The sequence below is a fragment of the Artibeus jamaicensis genome, unplaced genomic scaffold (genome assembly GCF_021234435.1).
Source record: "Artibeus jamaicensis isolate MK-2021 breed Jamaican fruit bat unplaced genomic scaffold, CSHL_Jam_final contig_387, whole genome shotgun sequence".
Classification (NCBI taxonomy): Eukaryota; Metazoa; Chordata; class Mammalia; order Chiroptera; family Phyllostomidae; genus Artibeus; species Artibeus jamaicensis.
The window spans coordinates 22,021,980-22,047,250 of NW_026521812.1; the positions used below are offsets into that span (position 1 = coordinate 22,021,980).

Genomic DNA, 25,271 nt, shown 5'->3' on the forward strand with positions numbered 1-25,271 from the left:
ATTCCAAGTCACGAAATCCAAAGACCTACAACCAAGATTGCTCTATCCAGCAAAGCTTTCACTTAGAATGGAAGGACAGATAAAGTGCTTCTCAGATAAGGTCAAGTTGAAGGAGTTCATCATCACCAAGCCCTTATTATATGAAATGTTAAAGGGACTTATCTAAGAAAAAGAAGTTAAAAAAACACGAACAGTGAAAGGACAGCAAACTCACAGTTATTAACAACCACACCTAAAACAAAAGCAAACTAAAAGGACAGCTAGATCAGGAGTGGAAATGTAGAAAGGAAGATCTCAAGGAGGGTTAGCAACAGGGGAGTGGGAGAAGGAGAAGGGGGGAGAAGGTACAGAAAATAAGTAGCATAGACAGTAGATAGAAAATAGATGGGGGGCAAGAATAGTATGGGAAATATAGAATCTAAAAAACTTGAGACACATGGTCATAAACTGAAGGGGGAGTAATGGTGGGGATGGGGGGTAGCGTGGAGGGGAATGAAGGGGGGAATAGAACAACTGTAATGGCATAATCAATAAAAAAAAAAGAAAAAGAAAGGAAGTGCCATGAACTGAAAGGCTTAACATAACAGACGTCAATTCCCTCGTGGTTCTCAAGGTAAGAATTCTGAAATCAAGGTGTCAATAGGGTACTGCTCTGTCTAAGGTTCTAGGGAAAATCTTTCCTTTCCTGTTGCACCTTCTGGTACCTCCAGACAATCTATAGCTTATGGCTGCTTAACTCCCATCTCTGCCTCTGTCTGAACATGGCCTTCTCCTCTTTTGTCTTCTCCTCTTATAAAGACACTCATTGTTGGATTTAGGGACCCCCCCGATAGTAAATTATACATATCATCTTGAGATCCTTAATTATATCTGCAAAGGTGCTTTTCTCAAACAAAGCAGATATAGCTACCAGAAGTTCTTAGAAATTTTGACCTAGGAGGCAAAAGAACACTATCCTTACATCCACCTGGAAAAATAGCAAGAAAGAACTTTGCTTTCCTGTCTCAGTCAGTTGTCCTGACTAATCACAGTAACCAGAAGACTTAGTATGACTAAACCAACTTTGGTAACATGCCCACCTAATGACTGTGAGGTAGGGAGTTACTGTGATCATCTGGTCCATGTGAGCTCCTCAGAATGTGGAAGATGCAATTCTCCATGAGAAGAGGGAGGAAGGTTATGTTACTAGAAAAAAGGAAGAAATGCGCTATTCAGAAAAAAGCAAAACATGTATACCACATTATAAGAAAAATTCTGGGAAGATATGTATTAAAATCTCAATAGTCTTTCTGAAGAAGATGCACTAAAAGGGGTTGGATTTGGGGAAGTACCACCTGATGAGATTAGTGGGACCAGTACTTAGATCTCACACAAGAGCAGAAATAATGCCTGTTCCCACTGCCCACTGAGTAGTGTTGAATAGGATCTAAGCATCAGGAATTGGGGTAATTAAACCTGGAATAGTACATGGCAAAAAGTAAATAAATAAAAAAACTGCTGATACATGCAACCATCTAAATGAATCTCAAAATAATTATGCTAACAGAAAGAAGCCAGACCAAAAAATAAATCAAAACTATATGATTACATGTGTATAAAACTCTAGAAAATGCATGGTAATTATATTGACAGAAAACAGCAGTGGTTGCCTGGGGGGTGGGGCAGGTAGGAGGCAAATAGGGTCCAGAAAGAGGCATGAGGAAATTGTGGTATTGATGAATATGTTCATTATCCAGATTGTGGTGATGATTTCACAGATAAACACATATGAGGGGAGAGCCCTCAAAAAACAAGATTTATAAAAAATCGTGTATTTATTCCTATATATTTAAACCTTCAAAGTACTCTCCATTTGATGAAATACACTTTTTTTTTATTTAAAATATTTTATTTATTTATTTTTAGAGAGAGGGGAAGGGAAGGAGAAAGAGTGGGAGAGAAACATCAATGTGTGGTTGCCTCTCTTGAGTCCCCTGCTGGGAACTGGCCTGCAACCCAGGCATGTGCCCTGACTGGGAATCGAACCGCGATACTCTGGTTCACAGACCTGCGCTCAATCCACTGAGCTACGCCAGCCAGGGCGATGAAATACACTTTTTAAAGCATTTTTCCACTGCTCAAAACAGTTTTTGAATTTGTTGATTTTTAAAAATATATTTTATTGATTATGCCATTACAGTTGTCCCATTTCCCCCCTTCATTCCCCTCCACCTTGCACACCCCCTCCCACCCACATCCCCCCCCTTTAGTTCATGTCCACGTGTCATAAGGTCTGTAGCTTCTACATTACCCACACTACTCTTTCCCTTCCGTGTCTACTTTCTACCTACCATCTATGCTACTTATTCTCTGTACCTTTTCCCCACCTCTCCTCCTCCCACTCCCCTGTTGCTAACCCTCCATGTGATCTCCATTTCTGTGGCTCCACTCCTGATCTAGCTGTCCTCTTAGTTTGCTTTTGTTTTAGATGTGGTTGTTAATAACTGTGAGTTTGCTGTCCTTTTACTGTTCATATTTTTTATCTTATTTTTCTTAAATAAGTCCCTTTAACATTTCATAGAAGAAGGGCTTGGTGATGATGAACTCCTTGAATTTGATCTTATCTGAGAAGCACTTTATTTGCCCTTCCATTCTAAATGAAAGCTTTGCTGGATAGAGCAATCTTGGATGTAGGTTCTTGCATTTCGTGACTTGGAATACTTCTTTCCAGCCCCTTCTTGCCTGTAAGGTCTCTTTCGAGAAATCAGCTGACAGTCTGATGGGAACTCCTTTGTAGGTGACTGTCCCCTTATCTCTTACTGCTTCTAGGATTCTCTCCTTCATTTTAATCTTGGCTAATGCAATGAAGATGTGCCTTGGTGTGTTCCTTCTTGGGTCCAACTTCTTTGGGACTCTCTGAGCTTCCTGGATTTCCTGGAAGTCTATTTCCTTTGCCAGATTGGGGAAATTCTCCTTTATTGTTTGTTCAAATCAGTTTTCCACTTGTTGCTCTTCCTCTTCCCCTTCTGGTACCCCTATAATTCGGATGTTGGAGCGTTTAAAGATGTCCTGGAGGTTCCTAAGCCTCTCCTCATTTTTTTTTTTTTTGGATTCTTGTTTCTTCATTCTTTTCTGTTTGTTTGTTTCTTTCTTCCTTCTGGTCCACTCCATTGATTTGAGTCCCAGTTTTCTTTCCATCACTATTGGATCCCTGTGCATTTTCTTTCATTTCACTTAGTGTAGCCTTCATTTTTTTCATCTAATTTGTGACCCAAATCAACCAGTTCTGCGAGCATCCTGATCACCAGTGTTTTGAGCTATGCATCTGATAGGTTGGCTCTTTGCTGCTTAAAAGTATTGGCTCTGGGGCTTTGATTTGTTATTCTGATTGAGCCATTTTTGGTCAGATCACGCCTGTTATGTATGAGTGGCAGAGCCTTAGCTATTCACCAGGGCGGGGCAACCCAAGTCGCTGCACTGTGACACTGTATGTGGGGGTAGGGTCAGAGAGGGAGTGATGGAGCTTGTTCCTCTCTTTCTCGAATTTCGGTCCCCTCTGCTGCTTCCCACAAGCAATCTGGGCCCTTCTGGTGCTGGTTCCCAGGTGGGTGGGCTTGTGTACATTCTAGGACCCTATGGGTCTCTTCAATGAACTTTCTTGTGAGGCTGGAGTCTCTCCTGGCACCTTAATCCCCGAAAGTTTTTCCAATTGGTGTTTTAGGCTTTATTTCCTGTCACTGGGACCCTGGGTTGAGTGGTCAGTCTCACTGCCTGTTTTTTGCCTGGTTTATCTGCACACAAATGTGTGTCCATGTTCAGGCCAGCTACCTTGTGGGCCTCACTAGGTTTGCTCAATTCCTCTCTGCACCCGGTTCTGCTAAGTACTGCCTCTCCCTGCTGGGACTCCTCTCTCCTGGCTGCCAACTCCGCCCCTCTTACCCATCTGGAAGAATGGTTCATTGGGTACAGTTCAATTTTCTGTCTGTTCTGGTTGTGTTTTTGTTTCTAAGTCTTAAATTTGGTTGTGTGAGGAGGTAAGTATTTCCACCTACACCTCCATCCTGGCCAAAAGTCTGAACTTGTCAATTCTGATGCCTTTTAGTGCTTCCGCCATTTTTTGTTTCACCTCTTCCACATCAGAGAAACGTTTCCTTTTGAGGATGTTTTTATTGGGAAAACAAAAAATGGTAGCTCTGGGCAAGATCTGGTGAGTAAGCAGAGTGGGGCATGGGAGTCTTGCTCTTTTTTGTCAAATACCGTTGAACTCTCAGTGCAGTGTGGGCAGGTGCATTATCATTGAATGGGCAAATGAGTTGAAGGAGTCTTCAAAATAAAATTCACTGAAGCCAAATGCAGCCTCTCACAACAATGCCAACTGGTACGCTGATACAGATGGGTTCTTAGAACACACCTGATAGGGGAAGCCTGTACTACAAGGGGCCCACCCACCAGAAGATAATTCCAGTTTTTTTGGGGGGGATCCCTCTTCATAAGTGCATTTATTGAAAAATCAGAAAGCCTAGAAAAATTAATTAAGCCTTAAACTCAGGAACCCAGAAAAAGGCACAACAAAATAAATCAACAGAAAGTAGAAAGCAGGAGAGTAAATGCAAAAATTAGTGAAATAGGAAAACAAGAGCAAATAAAAACAGTAGACCTAATTTCCAAAAATTAAAAGTTGGTTCACTGGCAACAAAATAGAAAAACTTCCGTCAAGTCAAATTAGGTAAAAAGAAGAAGCAATCAAATACACCTGAAAACAAAAAAAGTACTGATACATAATTAGATAAAAAAGAGGGTTATTTTAAATTACAGGAACTTTATACTAATAAATTAACTTTAAAATTAAGGTGAGATAGATTTTCAAAATATGAGTTACTAAAATTTGCTTAGGAAGAAAGATAAAAGCTGAACAAACAAAAATAATGGGAGTTTTAGGTTATTTCTAATATACCTTTGTTGATTAGATAATTCCTATGTTGTTTAAAACCATCCACATCATAGAAGAAGATCAATACTTCCCAGCTCATTATGAGACTTGCATAACCCTGATACAAAAATTAAACAAAAGTAGTACAAGATAACATTCGTGGTGATGTAAAGTGCAGCATAGGAAATACAGTCAATAATACTATAATAACAATGTATGGTGCCAGTTGGGTACTAGACATATCAGGGTGATCACTTTGTAAGTTATATAAATGTCTATCCACTATGTTGTACACCTGAAATTAATATAATATTGTATGCCAACTATAATTGAAAATCTTAAAATTATATCAAATAATATAAATTATTTTTTTAATTTTTAGGAGTAGTAGAGTAGTGCAAGAAAATAGAAATTAGTATCATTTTTGTACCTTTACCAAAAGTTGTTTATTGTATCTTGTTTTGGACAAAAAATTGAGACATGTAGTAATCTTGTAAAATATTCATTTATATTTAAAAAATAATGTATTTGTGCCTAAGTATATGTCTATTTTTGTATGTATGTTGGTAGGATTACTTAGAAAAAAGAGTATGGAAAAGTACACATAAAACCATTAAGAATGTTTCATTTTTAAACTTGTTTTTATTGCTGTTCAAGTACAATTGTCTCCATTTTCCCCCTACCACTCCCCCCACCCCAGCCATCTTCACATCCCACCCTTGATCCTACCCACTTTGGAGAATGTTAATATAGTATTTGAAGGGAAAATGTGAGAGAAAAATTTTATTCTTCATGCATTGTGAGAAGTTTTGAATAATTTTACATAAGCATGTATTTTATACCACAGAAACTTCTTAAATGTACGTCTACTGCTTTAAATAAATTGCAGTAGGCCTGACTGGTGTGGCTCAGTGAGCTGAGTGTTGCTCTGCAACCTGAAGGATCGCTGGTTCATTTCCTGGTCAGGGCACATACCTGGGCTATGGGCCGGATCCCTGTTCAGGGGCATGTGAGAGGCAATCTATCCATGTATTGCTCATACATTGATGCTTCTCTTCCTCTCTTTCTCCCTCCATTCCACTCTCTCTAAAAATGAATGAATGAACTCTTTAAGTAAATAAATTGCAAGGATTCTTAAAGGGCTTTACACATAGTTTCTTTATTTTTCATAATGAAAATAAGTTACAAATTACCAATGGAATGAAATAAAATATTTTCAAATTATTTGTTTTTTTAAGGTATTATTTATTTACTCTTAGAGGGGAAGGAAAGCAGAGAGGGAGAGAAACATCAATGTGTGGTTGCCTCTCACACACTTCTTACTGGGGACCTGGCTCACAGCCTAGGCATGTGCCCTGATAGAAATTGAACCAGAGACCCTTTGGTTCGCAGGCCAGTACTCAATCCACTGAGCCACATCAACCAGGGCTCAAATTATTTGATTACATATCCACTTAGTAGCAAATAAGCAAATCATGAAGCATCTCACATTTCATTTTCAATAGGTAAGAAGTTGTAACCATGATTCAGCTTTTACTTCTTAATTTTATTTTAGAAACTGATTCTGCCCCAGAGTAGAAAACCCTGGGGTCTTTTGTTACACCTATGTCTGTAGAGAGCTGGGTGCAACTTCATTCTCAGTGCTGCATATTTTCTTTATGAAAATAAAGAAGCTTAAGATATGAACTTAAAGGGATATGAAAAACGGATTTTTAAATTAACTAATTAAAAGGCCAACCCTCTTCTCAGAGCAGCAGCCCAGTGCATGGGTCAAGGCCCCCTCTTCCTTGGATGTGGCTCGGGCTGGAGATGTGCAGGGCCAGAGACACCGTGGACTTCGGATCTGGAACAACACGGGGGCAGTGAATAATAGCTCTTCAAGTCTGCAATAAAAAAAATAAATATGGCCCAAATGAAAGAAGAGATCAAAACTCCAGAAAAAGAACTAAGTGACAAGGAGATATCAGAGGCAGAGTACAAAACACTGGTAGTCAGGATGCTCACAGAAATGATTGAGTATGGCCACAAAATAAAGGAAGAATGAAGACTATACAAATTGAAATAAAGAAAAATATACAGGGAACCAACAGTGAAGGGAAGGAAACTGGGACTCAAATCAATGATTTGGAGCAGAATGAGGAAATAAACATTTAACAGGAACAGAATGAAGAAACAAGAATTTAAAAAAAATGAGGAGAGGCTGAGGAACCTCTGGGACAACTTTAAATGTTCCAGCATCCGAATTATAGGGGTACCAGAAGGAGAAGAGGAAGACCAAAACATTGAAAACTTATTTGAAAAAATAATGAAGGAGAACTTCCCCAATCTGGCAAAGAAAATAGACATGCAAATCCAGGAAGCTCAGAGAGTCCTAAAGAAGTTGGACCCAAGGAGGAACACACCAAGACACATCATAATTAAACTGCCCCAAGATTAAAGATAAGGAGAAAATCTTAAAAGCAACAAGGGAAAAGGAGAGACTTATTTACAAAGGAGTTTCCATAAGACTATCAGCTGATTTCTTAAAAGAAACCTTGCAGGCAAGAAGGGGCTGGAAAGAAGTATTCAAAGTCATAAAGGCAAGGACCTACATCCAAAATTACTCTATCCAGCAAAGCTATTGTTTAGAATAGAGGACAGATATAGTGCTTCCCAGATAAGGTCAAGTTCAAGGAGTTCATCATCATTAAGCCCTTATATGAAATGTTAAAGAGACTTATCTAAGAAAAAGAAGATGGAAACTATGAACAGTAAAATGACAACAAACTATCAAACTAACAAACTCACAACTATCAACAACTGAACCCCAAAATAAAAACAAACTAAGCAAACAACCAAAACAGGAACAGGATCACAGGAATTAGAGATCATGTGGAGAGTTATCAGTGGAGAGGAGCTGGAGGGAAAATGGGGGAAAAGGTACAGGGAATAAGAAGCATAAATGGTAGATACAAAATAGACAGCAGAAGGTTAAGAATAGTACAGGAAATTGAGAAGGCAAAGAACTTATATGTATGACCCATGGATATAAACTAAGGGAGGGAGAATGCTGTTGGAAGGGGGGTGCAGGGCAGAGGAAGATAAAGGGGAGAGAAAATGGGACAATGGAATAGCATAATCAACAAAACATACTTTAAAAGGCCACTTACTTTGCAAATGATGGGAAAGAAACAGAATGGAAAGTGTAAAAAAGTTGAAGAGGCAGAGCCTGAAGAATTTGTAGTGGAAAAAGTATTGCACCAATGCGCAGTGAACGGGAAGGTGGAGTACTTCCTGAAGTGGAAGGGATTCACAGTTGGTGACAGTACTTGGGAACCTGAAGAAATTTAGATTGTCCAAGAGTTAATTGAAGCATTTCTTCATTCTCAAAAAGCTGGTAAAGAAAAATATTGAACAAAAAGAAAGTCTTTATCTGATAATGAATCTGATGATAGCAAATCAAGCAAGGAAAGAGATGCTGCCGATAAACCCAGAGGCTTTGTCAGAGGTCTTGATCCTGAAGGGAGAATTGGTGCTATAGGCAGCAGTGGAGAATTAATGTTTCTCACGAAATGGGAAGACTGAGATGAAGCAGACTTGGTGCTGGCAAGAGGCAAATATGAAGTGTCTTCAAATTGTAATTACTTTTTATGAAGATTCTAACTCAGCATTCTTGTTTAGAAGACAAAGCCCAATAATTGTTTGCATTTCTTTTCATATGTATTTATATGTATAAAAATCTGGGTCTTGGCTTTTTTATTTATTAGCATAAAGAAATAATTATATTCTAATAAAAATTAAGTTTGATATGTTTGTTTTGAAGTAGTACTGAGGGAGTAGTTGGTGGGTTGCATCTACAGCACTGGTTAGTTTGGAACAAAAGCTTTCTGTAGTTGCTTCCTTCATCAGAAAAGAGCATTTGGTACCACGGTATATTCCTTGCTCTGCATTAGAGAGCATCTTTTCTAAATGTTGGGGGGAACCTCCATTGTTGTTACTCAGTCAGAATTTGTGTTTAAGCCATATATGCCTAAGGATCATCGTGGGTGTTTTGTTTACTTTGTGGGGGATGGTTGGTGTGTATACAGATGTAAATGTAAATGGTTTTCCTTTATTTTTCTTAACAAAAACAAAAACAGCATTTCAAAACCATAGATAAACTCATGTTTCTGGGCTGCCATCATTTTCAGCAACCTAAGAAATAAATCACTTCAAGTTAAATTGAAATTTTTCCTGAAGCTTTAACCTTTGAAATTAAATAGATAACTTGTGATTAATTGGGCAACTTAAATATAATGTAAGCAACTCAAATTGGACAATTTAAAAGCAGCTACATCAGAATCCATACCTACAATTATAAATGCAAGTTTGTGAAAGGAAAATTTTATCACTACCAACAACCTCTCCTCTCAAATGAGAAAACTGGGCAAACCCTGGTATGTTTTAATTAATCAAGCAAGACTTATTTACAGGTTTCATCTGGTAAGACGTTCCTTTCCCAAAAGTTAAAATCCCTGGGTTACATTGACTAAAAAGTTCTGACCATGAAATGTGTAAGACTTTATACATGGAAACCTAATCAGGTGGTTAGAGACCTTGGCAATTTAGATCTGCTAGAATAAATGAGTTAACAAATTTTGTAATCTAAAGTTTTGACTTGCATGTTTTTCCTCCAGATCATTCCTCACATGTAGGCTCAGTCTCAGTATTTGGGTTTCTGGTTCAATAGAAGCCAAGAAAAACAATAACTTGGTAGTAAACAGAATGTTATCCAACTGTATATTGTTTACTTTATTGTAAATACTGGTAAACAGTGGTCAATGAATAGTTTTATATATTTTTTAAAGGCCATAGAACTGGCCTTTACAAATTGTTTTAAAGATGTATTTTTATGGATTAAATATTATTTAAGAGATATTATTTTTTAATTCCTTCTTTAGTATTGCATATAAATACTTTTAAAAATATTCTCCAAATGTTAAAAACTATTTCTAGAATGAAGATAAATTGAAAGAGAAAAAAAGGCATTTGGGAGACACAAAGCACTTTTGTCCAGTGGTTCTCAAAGAAAACTTCGTCCTCCAACCAGGCAACACAGAAGATGCAGCTAAATATCGAGAAAAGATCTACTACTTTTCAAGTCCTGAGGCTAGAGAAAAATTTTTGGCATATCCTCAGGAGTATGTAGCTCATAAAGAACCATTAAAGGTGAAAACTATGTTCCTATTCTAATCATTGATCCTGTGCACTTTCTAGGGACTTACTATATCCGTATCCAGTTAGTCTCTGAGCAGAGCAGTCTGCTGATCATAAGATAGGATTTGGGGGAGGTATGGGATTCACAGGTTCACGGCCTTCAGTGAGCTGACATCCTCTGTAGAAAGGAGATTACTCAGGTGAGACTGCTCTTAACTTGGTTCAACTCAGAGAGGCATGATTACAGGGGCAAATTCGTGTCTGATTGCTTGACTCTGAAGAGCAAAGGATGTCACTGATTCACAAGATTGCAAGAGTATTCCCAGAGGGGAATTGTCCTTGATCAACTGAACTGCTTTAAAATTGCTTTAAGAAGCTATAGAACAATCAACCTTTTCCCAAATTTGTGGGAACATTTTTATCCTGACTTGTTTATCACCTTTGGACCAGTTTTCTACCTTCTTTAAAAAATATTTATTAAAGCCAAACATGAAAGAACAAATACTGTATCATACAAGGTAAATTCATAGGGACAGAAAACAAAAAAGTGGTTGCCAGGGTGGAGAAGAGAGACTAGAAGTTGCTATTTAGTGGGTACAGAGTTCCAGTTTGGGATGATGAAAAAGTTCTGTAGAGAGGTGCTGGTGATGGTTGCACAACATTGTTTATGTACTAATGCTACTGAATTATACACTTACGATGGTTAAAATGGTAAGTTTTACGTTGTGTATATTTTACCACAAATATTTTATAATCTTTTTTCTCTTAACATTATACCATAGAAAGTCTGTGTATTTCTATATAGATGTCATAACACTTGATCATTTTGACATACCATTTTAATGTAAGTTGTCAGATGTTTTTATCATGCTAAAAAGCATCTTTCCATTTTTTTCAACAAGAACTTTTAAAAAATTCTATTTTAGCAAATGCCTTTTGGCCTCAGAGATAAAGAGAACAATTGTTGATGCAGTGAATCCTGTTAATTTACATCCTAATGTCAGAATATCCTTGAGTTTATGAAGTGATAATTCAGTCTTGGGGGAGGCAGTTAATTAACCTTTTTTTTTAATTACTCAAAACTTTCTTTTCTTCACTCTCCCTTACCCCACCTTTCCCCGACCCATCCCTCCTGGCAGGCTCCTCCGTTAAGAATATGCCTTCTGGGCCCCCATGGCTCTGGCAAAACCGTCTGTGCGAGACAGTTAGCAGAAAAGTTGGGCATCTTTCACATTCAGTTTGAAGAATTTCTCCAAGAAAAATTAATGCCCAAAACTGAAAAGAAAATTGGAGCTGAATTTGAAGAAGATGCTGAGGAAGAACAACTTGCAAAACAAGAACTTGAAGAGCTTGCAGTTCAGGCCAATGTCAAGATTGAGGAAGAAAATACAAAGAAGCCAGTAGTAATATTGATACTCTCTTTGCGGATAGTTGTGTTTACTGGTATTACTTTTGGAAAGTAGAATATAAGCAATATAAAACTATAAATTTTCTAAGAAAAAGAAAAATATTAGCCCCTAAGAGTCATTGAAGAGTCATCCTCCTCACATGTTAGATACAGATCTTACTGCTAATCTAGAATATAAAATTACCAAGTTCCACACAGCTCCAATAAAATCAGAAAAGTTTTCCCTAATAGGAGTGTTGTGTAGCATTTGCTTGGGACTATTTGATATGTCTGACCTAGACTATAAGGTTTTTCATTATTATGTTCTCTGCCTTTTTTTATCTTGTGTCATAAAAATCTGCCTTCATGCCAGTGGGGATTTCAGGATATGAATTCTCATGATGCCTCATAAGAAAGGTAGTGTGACTCTTAGGTGGCTTCTATCTAGGGTTGTAAAGAGGAAGTTCTTCATTCTGACTCCCCTTTTAACCATTTCTGATATAGCTAGACCCTTTGTTTCTCAAAGGATCCCTTGTAAATGGTAACAGATTGTATTTCAGATGACCACCTAGCTAGCCCACCCTTTAATCAGGACTAGGTTTAATCATTATAAGATAGATGACAAAAATCAGTGAAGCCTTACAGGATTATGATATAAACTGAACAAGATTTTAACAAAAATTGGTAAGACAGATATCCCGAGGCCACATATGAAAATCAGTTATGCTAATAGCTAGTAACTCCTCTTAAATATGTATAATTTAATATTTAAAACCATATTAAAATTGGCTTAAAGAAAAGAGTAGAGTACAAATTTTAAAAGGTTTACAAGCAACAATATTAAAAAAATGTCCTGAGAAAAGCCAGTCTTATTTTAATCAACTGTGTAATAGATCATTGTTAATAAATTTGCTTTGTTTTGTTTTCATATTTAGACTTCAGAAGTACAATTTACAGAAGAAGAAGAAGCAATCAGATTAAATATCATGGAAAATGAACCACTGCCTCCTGAAATTCTTGATGCAATTCTTTCTGAGTGGTGGTTTAAGGAACCAATACGGTATTTTAAGTTATATAGGATTATACATTCATAGACTTTAATTTGCCTTTAATTCTCAAAAGTTTAAAGTGTAATCCAGCATAAATTTAAGCATTTTACTCTCATGTAAATTACTGATTCTATACATTAAAATCATTGGGGGAATTATTTTTAAAATACTGTTGCCAGAGACCTCAACCCAAAGCAATTGAATCAAAATCTTTAAGGATATAAGGTTGGCACACAGGCATTGGTAGTTCTGAGAGCTTCCCAGGCGATTCTAATGTGTAGTTGTGGTTGGAATCCGTGATCTAAACCCATGATGTACCTTTTAGTAATTACAGTTAAAAACAATTAATAGCTGTCCATAGTGTTATCCCTTAACCAAAAGCCAAGAACAAGCCTGACCCCACACAGGACAAGTCTAAGAGTCTCCAGGTCAGCAAAGTTTAAAACTTCACCTTGTTTTCCTAAACCAGAATCTCTTGTGTTGGTACCCACCAGAAGAAAGTGAAATAATATTCACAGTACTGATAAGCAAACACTTAAATGGAACTTACTATGTGCCAGGTACTGCTCTACTATATTTTATTCATATTAATTTACTTAATCCTTGCTACTACCCTATGGCATGGAACTTTTATTATCTCATTTCGGAGATAAGGAAGCTGTATCATAGAGAATTCAAATAACTGGCCAGTCCCAGCATTTCTCTGGACATTCTTTCACTTAGTCCCTGGCCTAAAAGAGTGAGGGGGATTATTGATCATCAACTTTAATTGTAATGTCTTATTCCCTAAATTAGATCGGTAGTTGTAGTAAACTTGGGTAGATTGCCTGCAATAGCAGTCATAAGTTGTTGTTTATTATTTAGCTCCTGATCTCATACCATACATTTTTTTAAAAAGCATATGATTTAAAGAATTAAAAGTTAAGTGCAAAGTTGTACAAGCCTAAATAAAATAATAATAGTATACAAACATTAAAATATGTTACAATGAAGAATTCATAATAGCATAAGAAATGTCATTTCATGGTAAGTTTAAAAAGAAAATGCAATATGATTTATGATATGATAGAGAGGTGGACACATGAAGAACAAACTGGAAAGAAAAACAAAATGTCAGTAACCTCTGGAACATGAGATTATAGATAATCTTGCATTTTCCATGCTTGCCTGTATTTTTCACATTTTCTATAGTGAGATTTGTTGCTTTTATAATATGGAAAGAATCGACACATCCAAAAAGGGCATTGCATTGGTCCTGGAGAGATGCCCTAAGAGCCTGAACAAAGGTATAATGTTAGAAATGGAGATGTGGGTACAGACAAGCGCATGCCAGGACTTAGCTTGTCTTTTTGAGGACCAAGAAGGAATTGAGGGAGCAGTCCAAAAGTCTCTGAAGTTTGCCACCTGAATAGTTTGAATCAGAAGGAACAACAGTGTGGAAGAATTAACAATAATAAGGTTTTTCGACAGTACAATGCATATGTAACTACTGAGGGGCACTAAGATAGAGAAACTAAGCAGCTTTTTGAAAATTCTAATTGAAATTCCAAACACAGGTTGAGTGTAAAGGTGAAGATTTAGACAAAGAAGTGACAGCCGTAAGAGTAGGAATCAAATTGTTCCTCACAAAAGAGATGATGCTGAAGGCATCTCTAAAGAAAAGGACACCTACTGTAGCCATTTGATGGAAATTTGCCCATTGATAAGAGAGAAAACATTTTTAATGCCAATTAAGGACTGAAACTATCAAATATTCATGATATTCCTGTTCATATTAAGAAGAAAACATATATTTAAATATAAATATTTAAGCCAACCAAATTTTAGATGAGCAGGATAAACTCTCATTCAAAAGGGGACCACTATTGACTTCCTCAGTTAAGTAAGGTAAGTTCTCAAAAAGCCTGATTCTTTTGTAGTTACTCCACAATGAAAGTGTGTTAACAATCCAGTTATATTCATGATTCTTCAAGTTTCATCATAGTCAAACAAGTTTGATAATCCTATTTGATTATAATTATCTTAATACATATGAGCCAGGATAGATACACAAATAACTGCCATGAGTTACAAAAGGACCCAGAGAAGAGGGTGTGAATTGTCTAAGGAAAGGAAGCATCACTAAGTGGAAAACTACTGAGGAGCGGATTCCCAGTGAAGGTGGGCTGGCCAAATCTACCTTTTTAGGAAGGGTGGCACGTTCATTAGGCTGGGCATTCCTCCCTGGCAGAGAATTTATTTTCTCTTAATTCTCATCAAATATTAAGGCTACTTACAGTTAAAGAGAACTTATTTATATTGTAAATATAAGTATAAAATGTTAGAGTTTTAATCTAATTTAATACATTTGAGAGAATGCACATCATGTTTATTATATAAGTACAAACATTTCAAGAACTAAAAGATACTACTTTTTAAATTACTCATACATCTTAAGTTGATAAGATGTATCAAAGTTGATACAGTTGATAAAGTTGATATTTATCAACTTTTTTCATTTTCAATATTTATAATATATTTTAAGTAAATTGTGAAATGTACACCTAGCTCCACAGGTTTTATATTAGATGGTTTCCCACGATCTTCCGATGAAGCCCAGTTACTGGCGGAACATGGATTTTTCCCAGATGCTGCTGTTTTACTACAAGTGGAAGATCAAGATATTTCTGATCGCCTCCTGCCTCCTGAAATTGAAAAGTGGAGACTGAAACAAAATATGAAATTAAACAGGAAAAAACTCATTAAAAAAATGAAGGCAAAAATCAAGGTATGTATCTTGTAAAAAATATGAGAGTAAATTTTTTGAGCATCTATTCAATTTATAAAGTGGTCTTTACAAAAATGCAGTTTCTGATTTTAATACCACAGTCAGTATGAAAACACTTTTCATCAAATATAAAAGAGTACTTATAATTAAAGAGTTAAGTTATTTATTTGAGGCCTAAGTGATTATCAACATGTTAATGCTTCTCTCTCTAAGGCAAATTAAAGATTGTGGTAGCACCAAATATCCTTATGTCTGACACAGACAGCAAGTGAAGCAGGCCTTAAAACACAGAGAATTAGGACTTCCGCCAAGATGGAGGTTTAGCTGGATGTGCCTGCCTCCTCACACAACCAAGTTTAGGGACAACTAAATATTAGCATCACAAAACACAACCAGAACACGGAAAACTGAACTTTTCGGAAGTCCGCTAACAACAAATTCTTCAGCCTGACCGGTAAGGGGCGAAACCAGTGTCCGGTGAGGTCTTACAAAGGAGGGCTCGGTCGGACCGGTGCGGAATCCGGCGCGCGAATCCAGTCACGCGGGTTCCAAACCCAGGATTGGACCTGGTGAGCCGCCGAGCAGCCCACCGGGGGAGCGACACAGTGGGGAGGCGGTGGCCTGGTTGCGCGCGAGTGAGGGAGTGAGCGGTTGGACCAGCCCCGCGGCGGCGGGCGGGGCGCCATTTCCCGCTCTGACCACGCCCCCACATACAGCGTCACAACCCAGCGACCTGGGACTCCAAGGCGCCGCTGTCCCACTTAAAGGGCCAGAACAGACCAAAAATGTCGCAGGCAGAACTCAAAGCCCCAGAGATAAATCTAAATGACGAAGAAATAGCAAAACTCTCAGACGCACAGTTTAAAACACTGGTCATCACCTTTCTCACAGATTTGGTGGATTACAGCCACAAATTAGAGAAACATATGGAGGCTAAATTAAGGGAAATGAATGGAATTCCACAGGAATCCCATAGAGATGAAAAGGAAACTGGGACTCAAATCAATGCAATGGTCCAGAAGAAAGCAAATAATGGACAAGCAGAAAAGAGTCAAGGAGCAAGAATTCAAAGAAATGAGGAGAGTCTTAGGAACCTCCAGGACATCTTTAAACGCTCCAATATCCGAATTATAGGGGTACCAGAAGGGGGAAAGACACAACCACCAGTGGAAAAACTATTTGAACAAATAATAAAAGAAAATTTCCCCAATCTGGCAAAGGAAATAGACTTCCAAGAAATCCAAGAAGCCCAGAGAGTACCAAAAAAGTTGGACTCAAGAAGAAACACACCAAGGCATATTATAATTACATTAGCCAAAATTAAAATGAAGGAAAGAATCCTGGAAGCAGCAAGAGATAAGGGGACAATCACCTACAAAGGAGTCCCCATCAGGCTGTCAGCAGATTTCTCAAAAGAGACCTTACAGGCAAGAAGGGGCTGGAAAGAAATATTCCAAGTCATGAAATCTAAAAACCTACAACCAAGATTGCTCTACCCAGCAAAACTTTCATTTAGAATGGAAGGACAGATAAGGTGCTTCTCAGATAAGACCAAATTCAAGGAGTTCATCATCACCAAGCCCTTATTATATGAAATGTTAAAGGGACTTATCTAAGAAAAAGAAGATAAAGAAACATGAACAGTGAAAGGACAACAAACCCACAGTTATTAACAACCACACCTAAAACGAAAGCAAACTAAAAGGACAGCTAGAGCAGGAGTGGAAACATAGAAATGAAGATCTCAAGGAGGGTTAGCAACAGGGGAATGGGAGGAGGAGATGGGGGGAGAAGGTACAGAAAACAGGTAGCATAGACAGTAGATAGAAAATAGATGGGGGGGGGCGAGAATAGTTTGGGAAATATAGAACCTAAAGGACTTGAGACGCATGGACATAAACTAAAGGGGGGTAATGGTGGGGGTGGGGGGGTAGGGTGGAGGGAAATGGAGGGGGGAATAGAACAACTGTAACAGCATAATCAATTCAAAAAAATAAATAAATTTAATTAATAAAAAAAAAAAACACAGAGAATTAAAATTATCAGTGGCTTTTTCACTAGCTCCTGGAATTGTGACACCATCCATAAAGGCCATGTAAAGCCTGTAGTGAAAAAGATCCAGATAATATCTTAGAACACCTTTTCTGAAACTGTAACATGAGGAGCATTCCGTAAAATGTTCAGTAGTGTCATAGGGGACCAAACAATTCCACCCCTAGGAATCTATCTAATAGAAATGAAAACATGGCCACATAAAAATTTGTATATGAATGTTCATAATCATGTTATTCATAATAGCCAAAAAGTGGAAACAGCCCAGTGTCCTTCACCTGACGAATGGACAAACTAAATATGATAGACATTCAGTTAGAGTGCTCTGAGTTCTGGCCCCAGATGGAGACATAGGAGCCTCCTGAACTCACCTCCTCCCATGGACACAATGAATCTGTATACAAAGGAATTCCCTCTGAAGGAAACACAAAAACTAACTGAGCAACTCTGAACCGTTTAGTCCTGTATTTTGGGAGAATGAGAACCCCTCTCACTCATACCAAAGAGCTGCTGCCTGAAAATCTAACCTCCCATTAGCCTGTGCTGGCTGCGATCTTCCCTTTGGGACACTGACAGGTTGTACTCACCTTCACCTATTAGAAGCCACAAAGAACAAAGAAGGTAGCTTGGACAATCACAAAGGTTTGAGAAACAGCCAAGAATGAGGGCCAGGCTGATCAATAAAGTTAATCTTCGGCTCTAGCCAGTGCAGCTCAGTGGGTTGAGTGCCAGCCTGCAAACCAAAGGGTCACTGGTTCAATTCCCAGTCAGGACACATGCCTGGGTTGCAGGCCAGGTCCCCAGTAGGGGGCATGTGAGAGGCAACCACACATCAATGTTTCTCACCCTCTCTTTCTCCCTCCCTTGCCCTCTCTAAAAGTAAATAAATAAAATTGTACAAAAAAGAGAGAGTTAATTTCTACATAAGCCCACTCTGTCAAGACTGGAGAGGTGTCCATTTTATTTAATGTGCAGAAACCAACACAGAGAGTCAAAGAAAATAAACAAAAGAATGTTTTTAACAGAAGAACAAGATAAACCTCCAAAAGCAGAGCTTACTGAAATGGAGATAAATAATTTACCTGATAAAGAGTTCAAAATGATGGTCATAAAGATGCTAAGCAAGGTCAGGAGAACAGTAAATGAACAAAATGAGACTTTCAGCTAAGAAACAGAAAATATGAGAAAGTACCAAACAAATCACAGAGTTGAAAAGTACAATACTGAACTGAAAAATTCAATAGAAGAGTTCAGTAGCAGACTAGACACAAAAATCAATGGAACAGAATACATAGCCCAGAAATAACCACACACATATATCGTCAATTAATTTACATCAAAGCAGCTAAGAATATACAGTGGGGAAAGGACAGTCTCTTCAATAAATGATGTTCATTAAACTGGGCAGCCACATGCAAAAGAATGAGATTGGACTCCTATTTTATATCATACAAAAAAATCAACCCAAAATAAAGACTTGAACATAAGACCTGAAACCATAGAACTCCCTGCTCAGTTATTTTGAATGCAGCAGCCCCACAGTATACATGCTCACTCAATAGCACCTACTGCCGCCACTGACGAGTAGAATGAAGTCATCATTATTCACACATGCACATTCCAGTCCCCCTACAGCCTAGAACAGATATGGAGTAAGGTTTTTGACATTGACTTTGGAAATGGTTTTTTTTTGGACTTGACATCTAAAGTGAAAGTCAGCAAGTGGGACTACACCAAACTAAAAAGCTTCTGTGCAGCAATGAAAACTGTCAACAAAAGACAATCTACCAAGTGGGAGAACATATTTGCAAACTGTACATCCAATAAGGGGTTAAAATCCAAAATATATGAAGAACTCACACAATTCAATATCAAAAAAAACAAAAAATCCAATTACAAACTGTCAGATGGCCCTGACCAGTGTGCCTCAGTTGGTTGAAGCATCTCTTAAACCAGAAGGTCATGGGTTTGATTCCCAGTCAGGACATGTGCCTAGGTTGTGGTTTTGGTTCCTGGTTGGGGCACATACAGGAGAGGCAACCAATCAGTGTTTCTTTCCCTCTTTCTCTTCTTCCCTTCCCTTCTCTCTAAAATCAATGAGCATGTCCTCAGGTGAGGATAATAAATAAATAAATTAATTAATTAATTAATAACTGGCGGATAAACTGAATAAACATTTTTTCCAAAGAAGACACACGAATGGTCAATAAGTACATGAAAAAGTACTCAACATCACTATTATCAGGGACATGCAAATCAAAACCATAATGAGATAGCACCTCACAGTTGTTCGAATGGCTATCATCAAAAGACAGAAGGTAAGTGTTGGGTAGGCTATGGAGAAAAGGGAGCAGCACTTCACAGTTAGTGGGAATGTAACTTGGTGTGGCTACTATGGAAAACAGTATGGAAGTTCACCAAAAAATTTAAAACACAACTATCATATGATCCAACAATCCCACTTCTGGGAATATGATGAGGCCTGTCTGGAAAAAATCTAGCCGTTGTTAATATAATGAGAATGGTTTGTGCAACATTGGTGGAACCTGGCAGCCATGGAGAGTGGACTGGAATGCGCATGTGTGAACAATGACAACTTCACTGTACCTGTCAGTGGGGGCGGTAGACATCATTGAGTGAGCATGTGTACTGTGTAGCTGTCATATTCGAAGTGACTAAATGAGTAGAGCAATGAATCTGCATCAAAGTTTGTGTTAAGCTTGAACATTCCTCCATGGAAACTATTTCAGTGATTCAAAAAGCCACAGCTATAGGCCACTGGTGATTGGCAGCGTCATCACACAACACATCTGCTCATGCATCATGTCTTCAGCAAAATGTTTTTTGGTAAAACATTAAGTCACCCAGGTGACAGCCCCCTACAGCTCAGATTTGACACCCTGTGACTTCTGCTTCCCTCAAAACTAAAATCACCTTTGAAAGGGAAGAGATTTCAGACCCTTTTTCTAACTTTGTTTCTTATTTAGAGCAAATACAAACCCTCCTCTGCAGCACTCAACATACCATGTACTTTTCCATTGCCTTATCTGGAATCTTCTTACACCATCTTCCACTAGCTGTGTGGCATTACATGAGTTAAACCCTCTGACTTTGTTAACTCACCTATGGAGTAGAATAATACTGTCTGCTTCATAGGTATGTTCTGAACAGAAAAATTAAAGTATGCATATACTCCAGTGCTCATAAGAGTGATGGCATTTAGCAGACATACAATAGTTAAACCACTAACCACAACTTATTTGAGTGAAAGGATCAAGAGAAAAAATAGACTCAAAATATGTATGTGTGTTATTCTACATATTTGGCATTTCTCTGTGGTATATATATATATAGTGTTCTCTTATAAAAATGCAAAGGTGACTGTGTTTTCACAACTATACAGTTAAAGTACTTGTGGTAAAACTCTGGTTTTTAAAAAAGGAATCATATAAAAGGTGGATTTTTTTTGTTCCTTCTCCCAATTTTATTTTTTATTTTTAAATCATTTTTTAATTTTTCAATTATAATTGACATACAATATTTCAATAGTTTCAAGTGTACCCCTGAGGTGATTATATAACATACTAAGTGATCATCCCGCCATGTCTTATACTCATCTGACACCATATGTAGTTGTTAGAATATTATGGAATATGTTCTCTATGCTGTACTTTACATTCCTATGATTATTGTGTAACAACCAACTTGTACTTCATAATGCCTTCACCTTTTTCATCCATTCTTCCAATCCCTTTCACCTAACAACTATCAAAATGTTCTCTAGCTCTTGAGTCTGTTTCTGTTCTGCTTGTTCATTTTGTTTTTTAGACCCAATCGTTAATAGATATGTATTTATTGCCATTTTGTTGTTCATATTTTTATCTTTTTTCCTTCATTTTAAAGAAGACCCTTTAACATTTCATATAATACTGGTTTGGTGGTGATGAACTCCTTCAGCATTTTCTTGTCTGGGAAGCTCTTTATCTGTCCTTCAATTCTAAATTATAGCTTTGCTGGGTAAAATAATCTTATCATAGGTCTTTGCTTTTCATCACTTTGAATATTTCTTGCCAATCCTTTCTGGCCTGCAAAATTTCTGTTGAGAAATCAGCTGACACTCTTATTGGAGCTCCCTTGTAGAACTAAGTGCTTTTCTCTTGCTGCTTTTAAGATTTTCTCTTTCTCTTTACCTTTTGCATTTTAATTATGATGTGTTTTGGTTTGGGCCTCTTTGGGTTCAGCTTATTTGGGACTCACCGTGCTTCCTGGACTTACAAGTCTATGCCTTCACCAGGTTAGGAAAGTTTTCTGTCATCATTTTTTCAAATAGGTTTTCAATTTCTTCTTTCTCTCTTCTTCTGGCACCCCCATCATGCAAATGTTGATATACTTGAAGTTGTTTCAGGAACTTCTTACACTATCTTCATTTTTTTAAATCTTTTTCTCCTTGCAGTCCTGATTGGATAGGTTTTTTTTTTCTTCCTTATATTCCAAATTGCTGATTTGATTGTTGGCTTCATCTAGTCTACTGTTGATTCCCTGTAAATTAGTCTTCATTTCAGTTAGTGCATCCTTCGTTTCTGACTGGTTTCTTTCTTTATGGTTTCTGTGTCCTTTTTTATGCTGACAAAGTTCTGGGTTTATTTTAAAGGAATAATGAGAGTTTTTGTAACTTCACACCCTCTAATGCAGGGGAGTCCAACCTGTGTCCTAGGGGCTGCATGCAGCCCAGTATGGCTGTGAGTGTGGCCCAACACAAAATTATAAATTTACTAAAACAGTCCGAGTTTTTTTGTGATTACACATTGCAGTGTATTCAATGTGTGGCCCAAGACACCTTTTCTTCTTCCAGAGTGGCCCAGAAATGCCAAAAGTTTGGGTGCCACTGCTCTAAAGAGCTAGAGAATCTCTTTGGGGCTCAAAAAGTAAATGAATTCAATTTCATCTAGTTTTGTTCCAACATATGAATAATAGGGGTGCCAAAAGGAGAAGAAGAGCAAGAAATTGGAAACTTATTTGAAAACATAATGAAGAAGAACTTCCCCAATCTGGCAAAGGAAACAGACTTCCAGGAAGTCCAGGAAGCTGAGTCCCGAAGAAGTTGGATCCAAGGAGGAACACACCAAGGCACATCATAATTACATTACCCAAGATTAAAATTAAGGAGAACATCCTAGAAGCAGCAAAAGAAACGAGATAGTTACCTACAAAGAGTTCCCATAAGACTATCAGCTGATTTCTCAAAAGAAACCTAGCAGGCAAAAAGGGGCTGGAAAGAAGTATTCCAGGTCATGAAAGGCGAGGACCTACATCCAAGATCTATCTAGCAAAGCTATCATTTAGAATATAAGGGCAGATAAAGTGCTTCTCAGATAAGGTAATTTTAAAGGAGTTCATCATCACCAAGCCTTATTATATGAAATGTTAAAGGGACTTATCTAAGAAAAAGAAGATAAAAAATAAGAATGGTAAAATGACAACAAACTCAGTTATTAATGACTGAACCTAAAACAAAAAAAAATGAACTAAGCAAACAACTAGAGAAGGAACAGAATCACAGAAATGGAGATCACATGGAGGGTTATCAGTGGGAAAGCGAGAGGAGGGGGAGAGGGGGAAAAGGTACAGAGAATAAGTAGCATAAATGGTAGGTAGAAAATAGACAGGGGGAAGAATAGTATAGGAAATGAAGAAGCCAAAGAATTTATACGTACAACCCATGGACATGAACTAAAGGCGGGGAATGCAGGTGGGAGGGGTGTGCAGGGCAGAGGGGAATAAAGGGGGAAAATGGGACAACTGTAATAGCATAATCAATAAAATATATTTAAAATACTCACTAACTGCCAGATAAAAGCAGCAGGATCCTGCTGGCCTTGAGCCCACAGAGTGTGTCTTCAGGCACCACCCTAATATCCTAGGAATTAAAGGGAGTGCAGTTTAGAGAGCCCTGAGCCAACGAGCCCCAAAGCCTCAGTGGGGCTGATTAGTTTCCACGTGAACCTTGGGGACATGTCAAAGGATAAGTATTCGTTGCGTTAGACGTAGAGGCCCCTGGAAAGCCTGGAGGACTGACACACCGTGTCTGTGAGCGCACCCGAAGTGCACGTGCTTTCCTCACTTGCATACGAGACACGTTTTCAGGTTTTATTATGCTTTTACATTTAATAGTTTGATAAAAGATTATCAAACATTTTTACCAGATTGCCTTCAAGTTTTTTCCTATTCATGTACAAAATTCATCTCTTCGCCAAAAGCAAATCAGTAAGGAATACATTTGAAAAGGAACTCTGAAGTTTCTAGAAGAGTGACTGGCTCCAAGGGCTATTTGTCTTTCGGAAGGGAACCGGCTAATCAGGTGGTTCCAAGGTACAAGAATGTAGTGACATAATCACTGCCAGCGTATTCTTGTTTGGAAAGTTTGCCACCCTTTCACCCAAATGTTATTCCCACTTCAGGAAAAAAGTGTGTGTGTGTGTATAACATGAATATATAGGAAGTAATTTTATCATTACACATTAAAATTTTTAAATACCTCTTTCTTTAATAGGATGATATGATTGCTAAAAGAAGAGCTGAACTTATAGCAGAGAAAGAGAAAAAAAAGAAAGAGGTAAGTAAAAAAGGTTTTTCAAAAACAGGACAAGCATTGTGTGTGTGTGTGTGTGTGTGTGTGTGTGTGTGTGTGTGTGTGAACAGCAGAACATAAATGTCGCATAGATAAAAATGTTGAAGAAAATACAGTTTATGTGGAAGCAGTGAGATTATATATCATTTTTATTTTTAATACCTTTTGTAATTCTATACTGTTCATGATGATCTTTTATTATTTTTAAAATCTGAAAAATAAACACTTTTAAAGGAAAGAAAACCACTAGAGATGTTTAAATAATCTAACCCAAATGTAATTCTACATTAAACAATGCTTCCTTTAGAATTTTAGCTTTGCTTTCACACTTCCACCCCATGCCATGGGACACAGACTGGGAGCTTGGGGTTGAGGTCTAGACAGAGAACCTGTGAAACTGTGCTGGAACTAAAATATAAATTACCTCAAATTAAGGAAAAAAGGAGTAAGGCAGAGCCTGTGAACCCCGAGTCATATACTCTGCAGGATGCTCAGTACAGGTCCTTCTCTCCATCTGCTGATTTAAGAAAAGAAAACAAAAACAATAAAACATAAATCTTGAAGACTGTGGATTTTATTTCATTTGTTTCATGAAGACTTATTCCCAAATTGGCCTTGCAGACCCAGATGCTACAGCCAAGGTTGCTCAGGGTACAGGAGTCAAAGAGGAGGTGTGATTAGACCAGCTAGTTCTATAAAGGTCCTGAGGCTTGTATTTTTATAATCAGTTTATGAGGAACTCCGCAACCAAGGCAGACAATAACACAGTCTCTGCCTTCTCCCATTTCCTTCTTGTTTAAGGCCCCCTCGTAACATCTTATGAAGGCTGACTCTTCTGTAATCTGATTTCCATCTGTATAAAAATTTAATCCAATAAAAGAGGAATAACAGAAAACAGGGCTGGCTATACATGCAACTATGTATCACCCTGGTGTGGATATGCTTGATTTTTGTACAAAAGACTCTTGATACAATGTAACTGTATCTGTATGTCAAAAAATTGCAGAAGAGAGGCCAGAGCAAGTATTTCTGTGTCCAAAGTATTTACAATCAAAAGCAGATCTAAAACCGTTAAACCAAAAACTTACAGCACCATGCAAGGAATGAGAACTCTCCTCTTTATTTGTTTTGATCTTCATTCATCCAGTCAGTTCATCAGCAAACCTTCACTGAGCATTCACTGTGAGCCTGACACTGTTTCAGACACTGGAGAATCAGCCATGAACAGAATTCACAGAAGTCTCCAGCCTCATTCTAATGCTCATTCCCTGAACAAGCATGTTCTGAGATTCTAATCTGTCAAA

The 25,271-nt window shown here is 37.7% G+C and overlaps 1 protein-coding gene, 1 long non-coding RNA gene and 1 pseudogene across 4 annotated transcripts in view; 2 read left to right on the forward strand and 1 right to left on the reverse strand.

Moving 5' to 3' along the window:
- Positions 1 to 25,271, forward strand: part of AK9 (adenylate kinase 9) — a 113,970-nt gene that overhangs the window by 67,240 nt on the left and 21,459 nt on the right. The window contains exons 25-29 of the mRNA XM_037159042.2: positions 9,884 to 10,096; positions 11,224 to 11,484; positions 12,407 to 12,531; positions 15,068 to 15,287; positions 23,890 to 23,952. Of these exons, the coding sequence (XP_037014937.2) occupies positions 9,884 to 10,096; positions 11,224 to 11,484; positions 12,407 to 12,531; positions 15,068 to 15,287; positions 23,890 to 23,952 (882 nt within the window). The remainder of the gene's footprint in view (positions 1 to 9,883; positions 10,097 to 11,223; positions 11,485 to 12,406; positions 12,532 to 15,067; positions 15,288 to 23,889; positions 23,953 to 25,271) is intronic.
- LOC119059428 (uncharacterized) overlaps positions 5,628 to 25,271 on the reverse strand; it is a 53,913-nt gene continuing 34,269 nt past the window's right edge. For 2 of the 3 annotated variants that reach the window (XR_008391556.1, XR_008391558.1), the window contains 3 exons: positions 24,392 to 24,484; positions 23,180 to 23,256; positions 5,628 to 6,792 (listed from right to left, as the gene is read on the reverse strand). This is a non-coding gene — a long non-coding RNA (uncharacterized LOC119059428). The remainder of the gene's footprint in view (positions 6,793 to 23,179; positions 23,257 to 24,391; positions 24,485 to 25,271) is intronic. The other variant, XR_008391557.1, reaches the window with a different exon arrangement.
- Positions 8,063 to 8,586, forward strand: LOC119059426 (chromobox protein homolog 3-like; annotated as a pseudogene).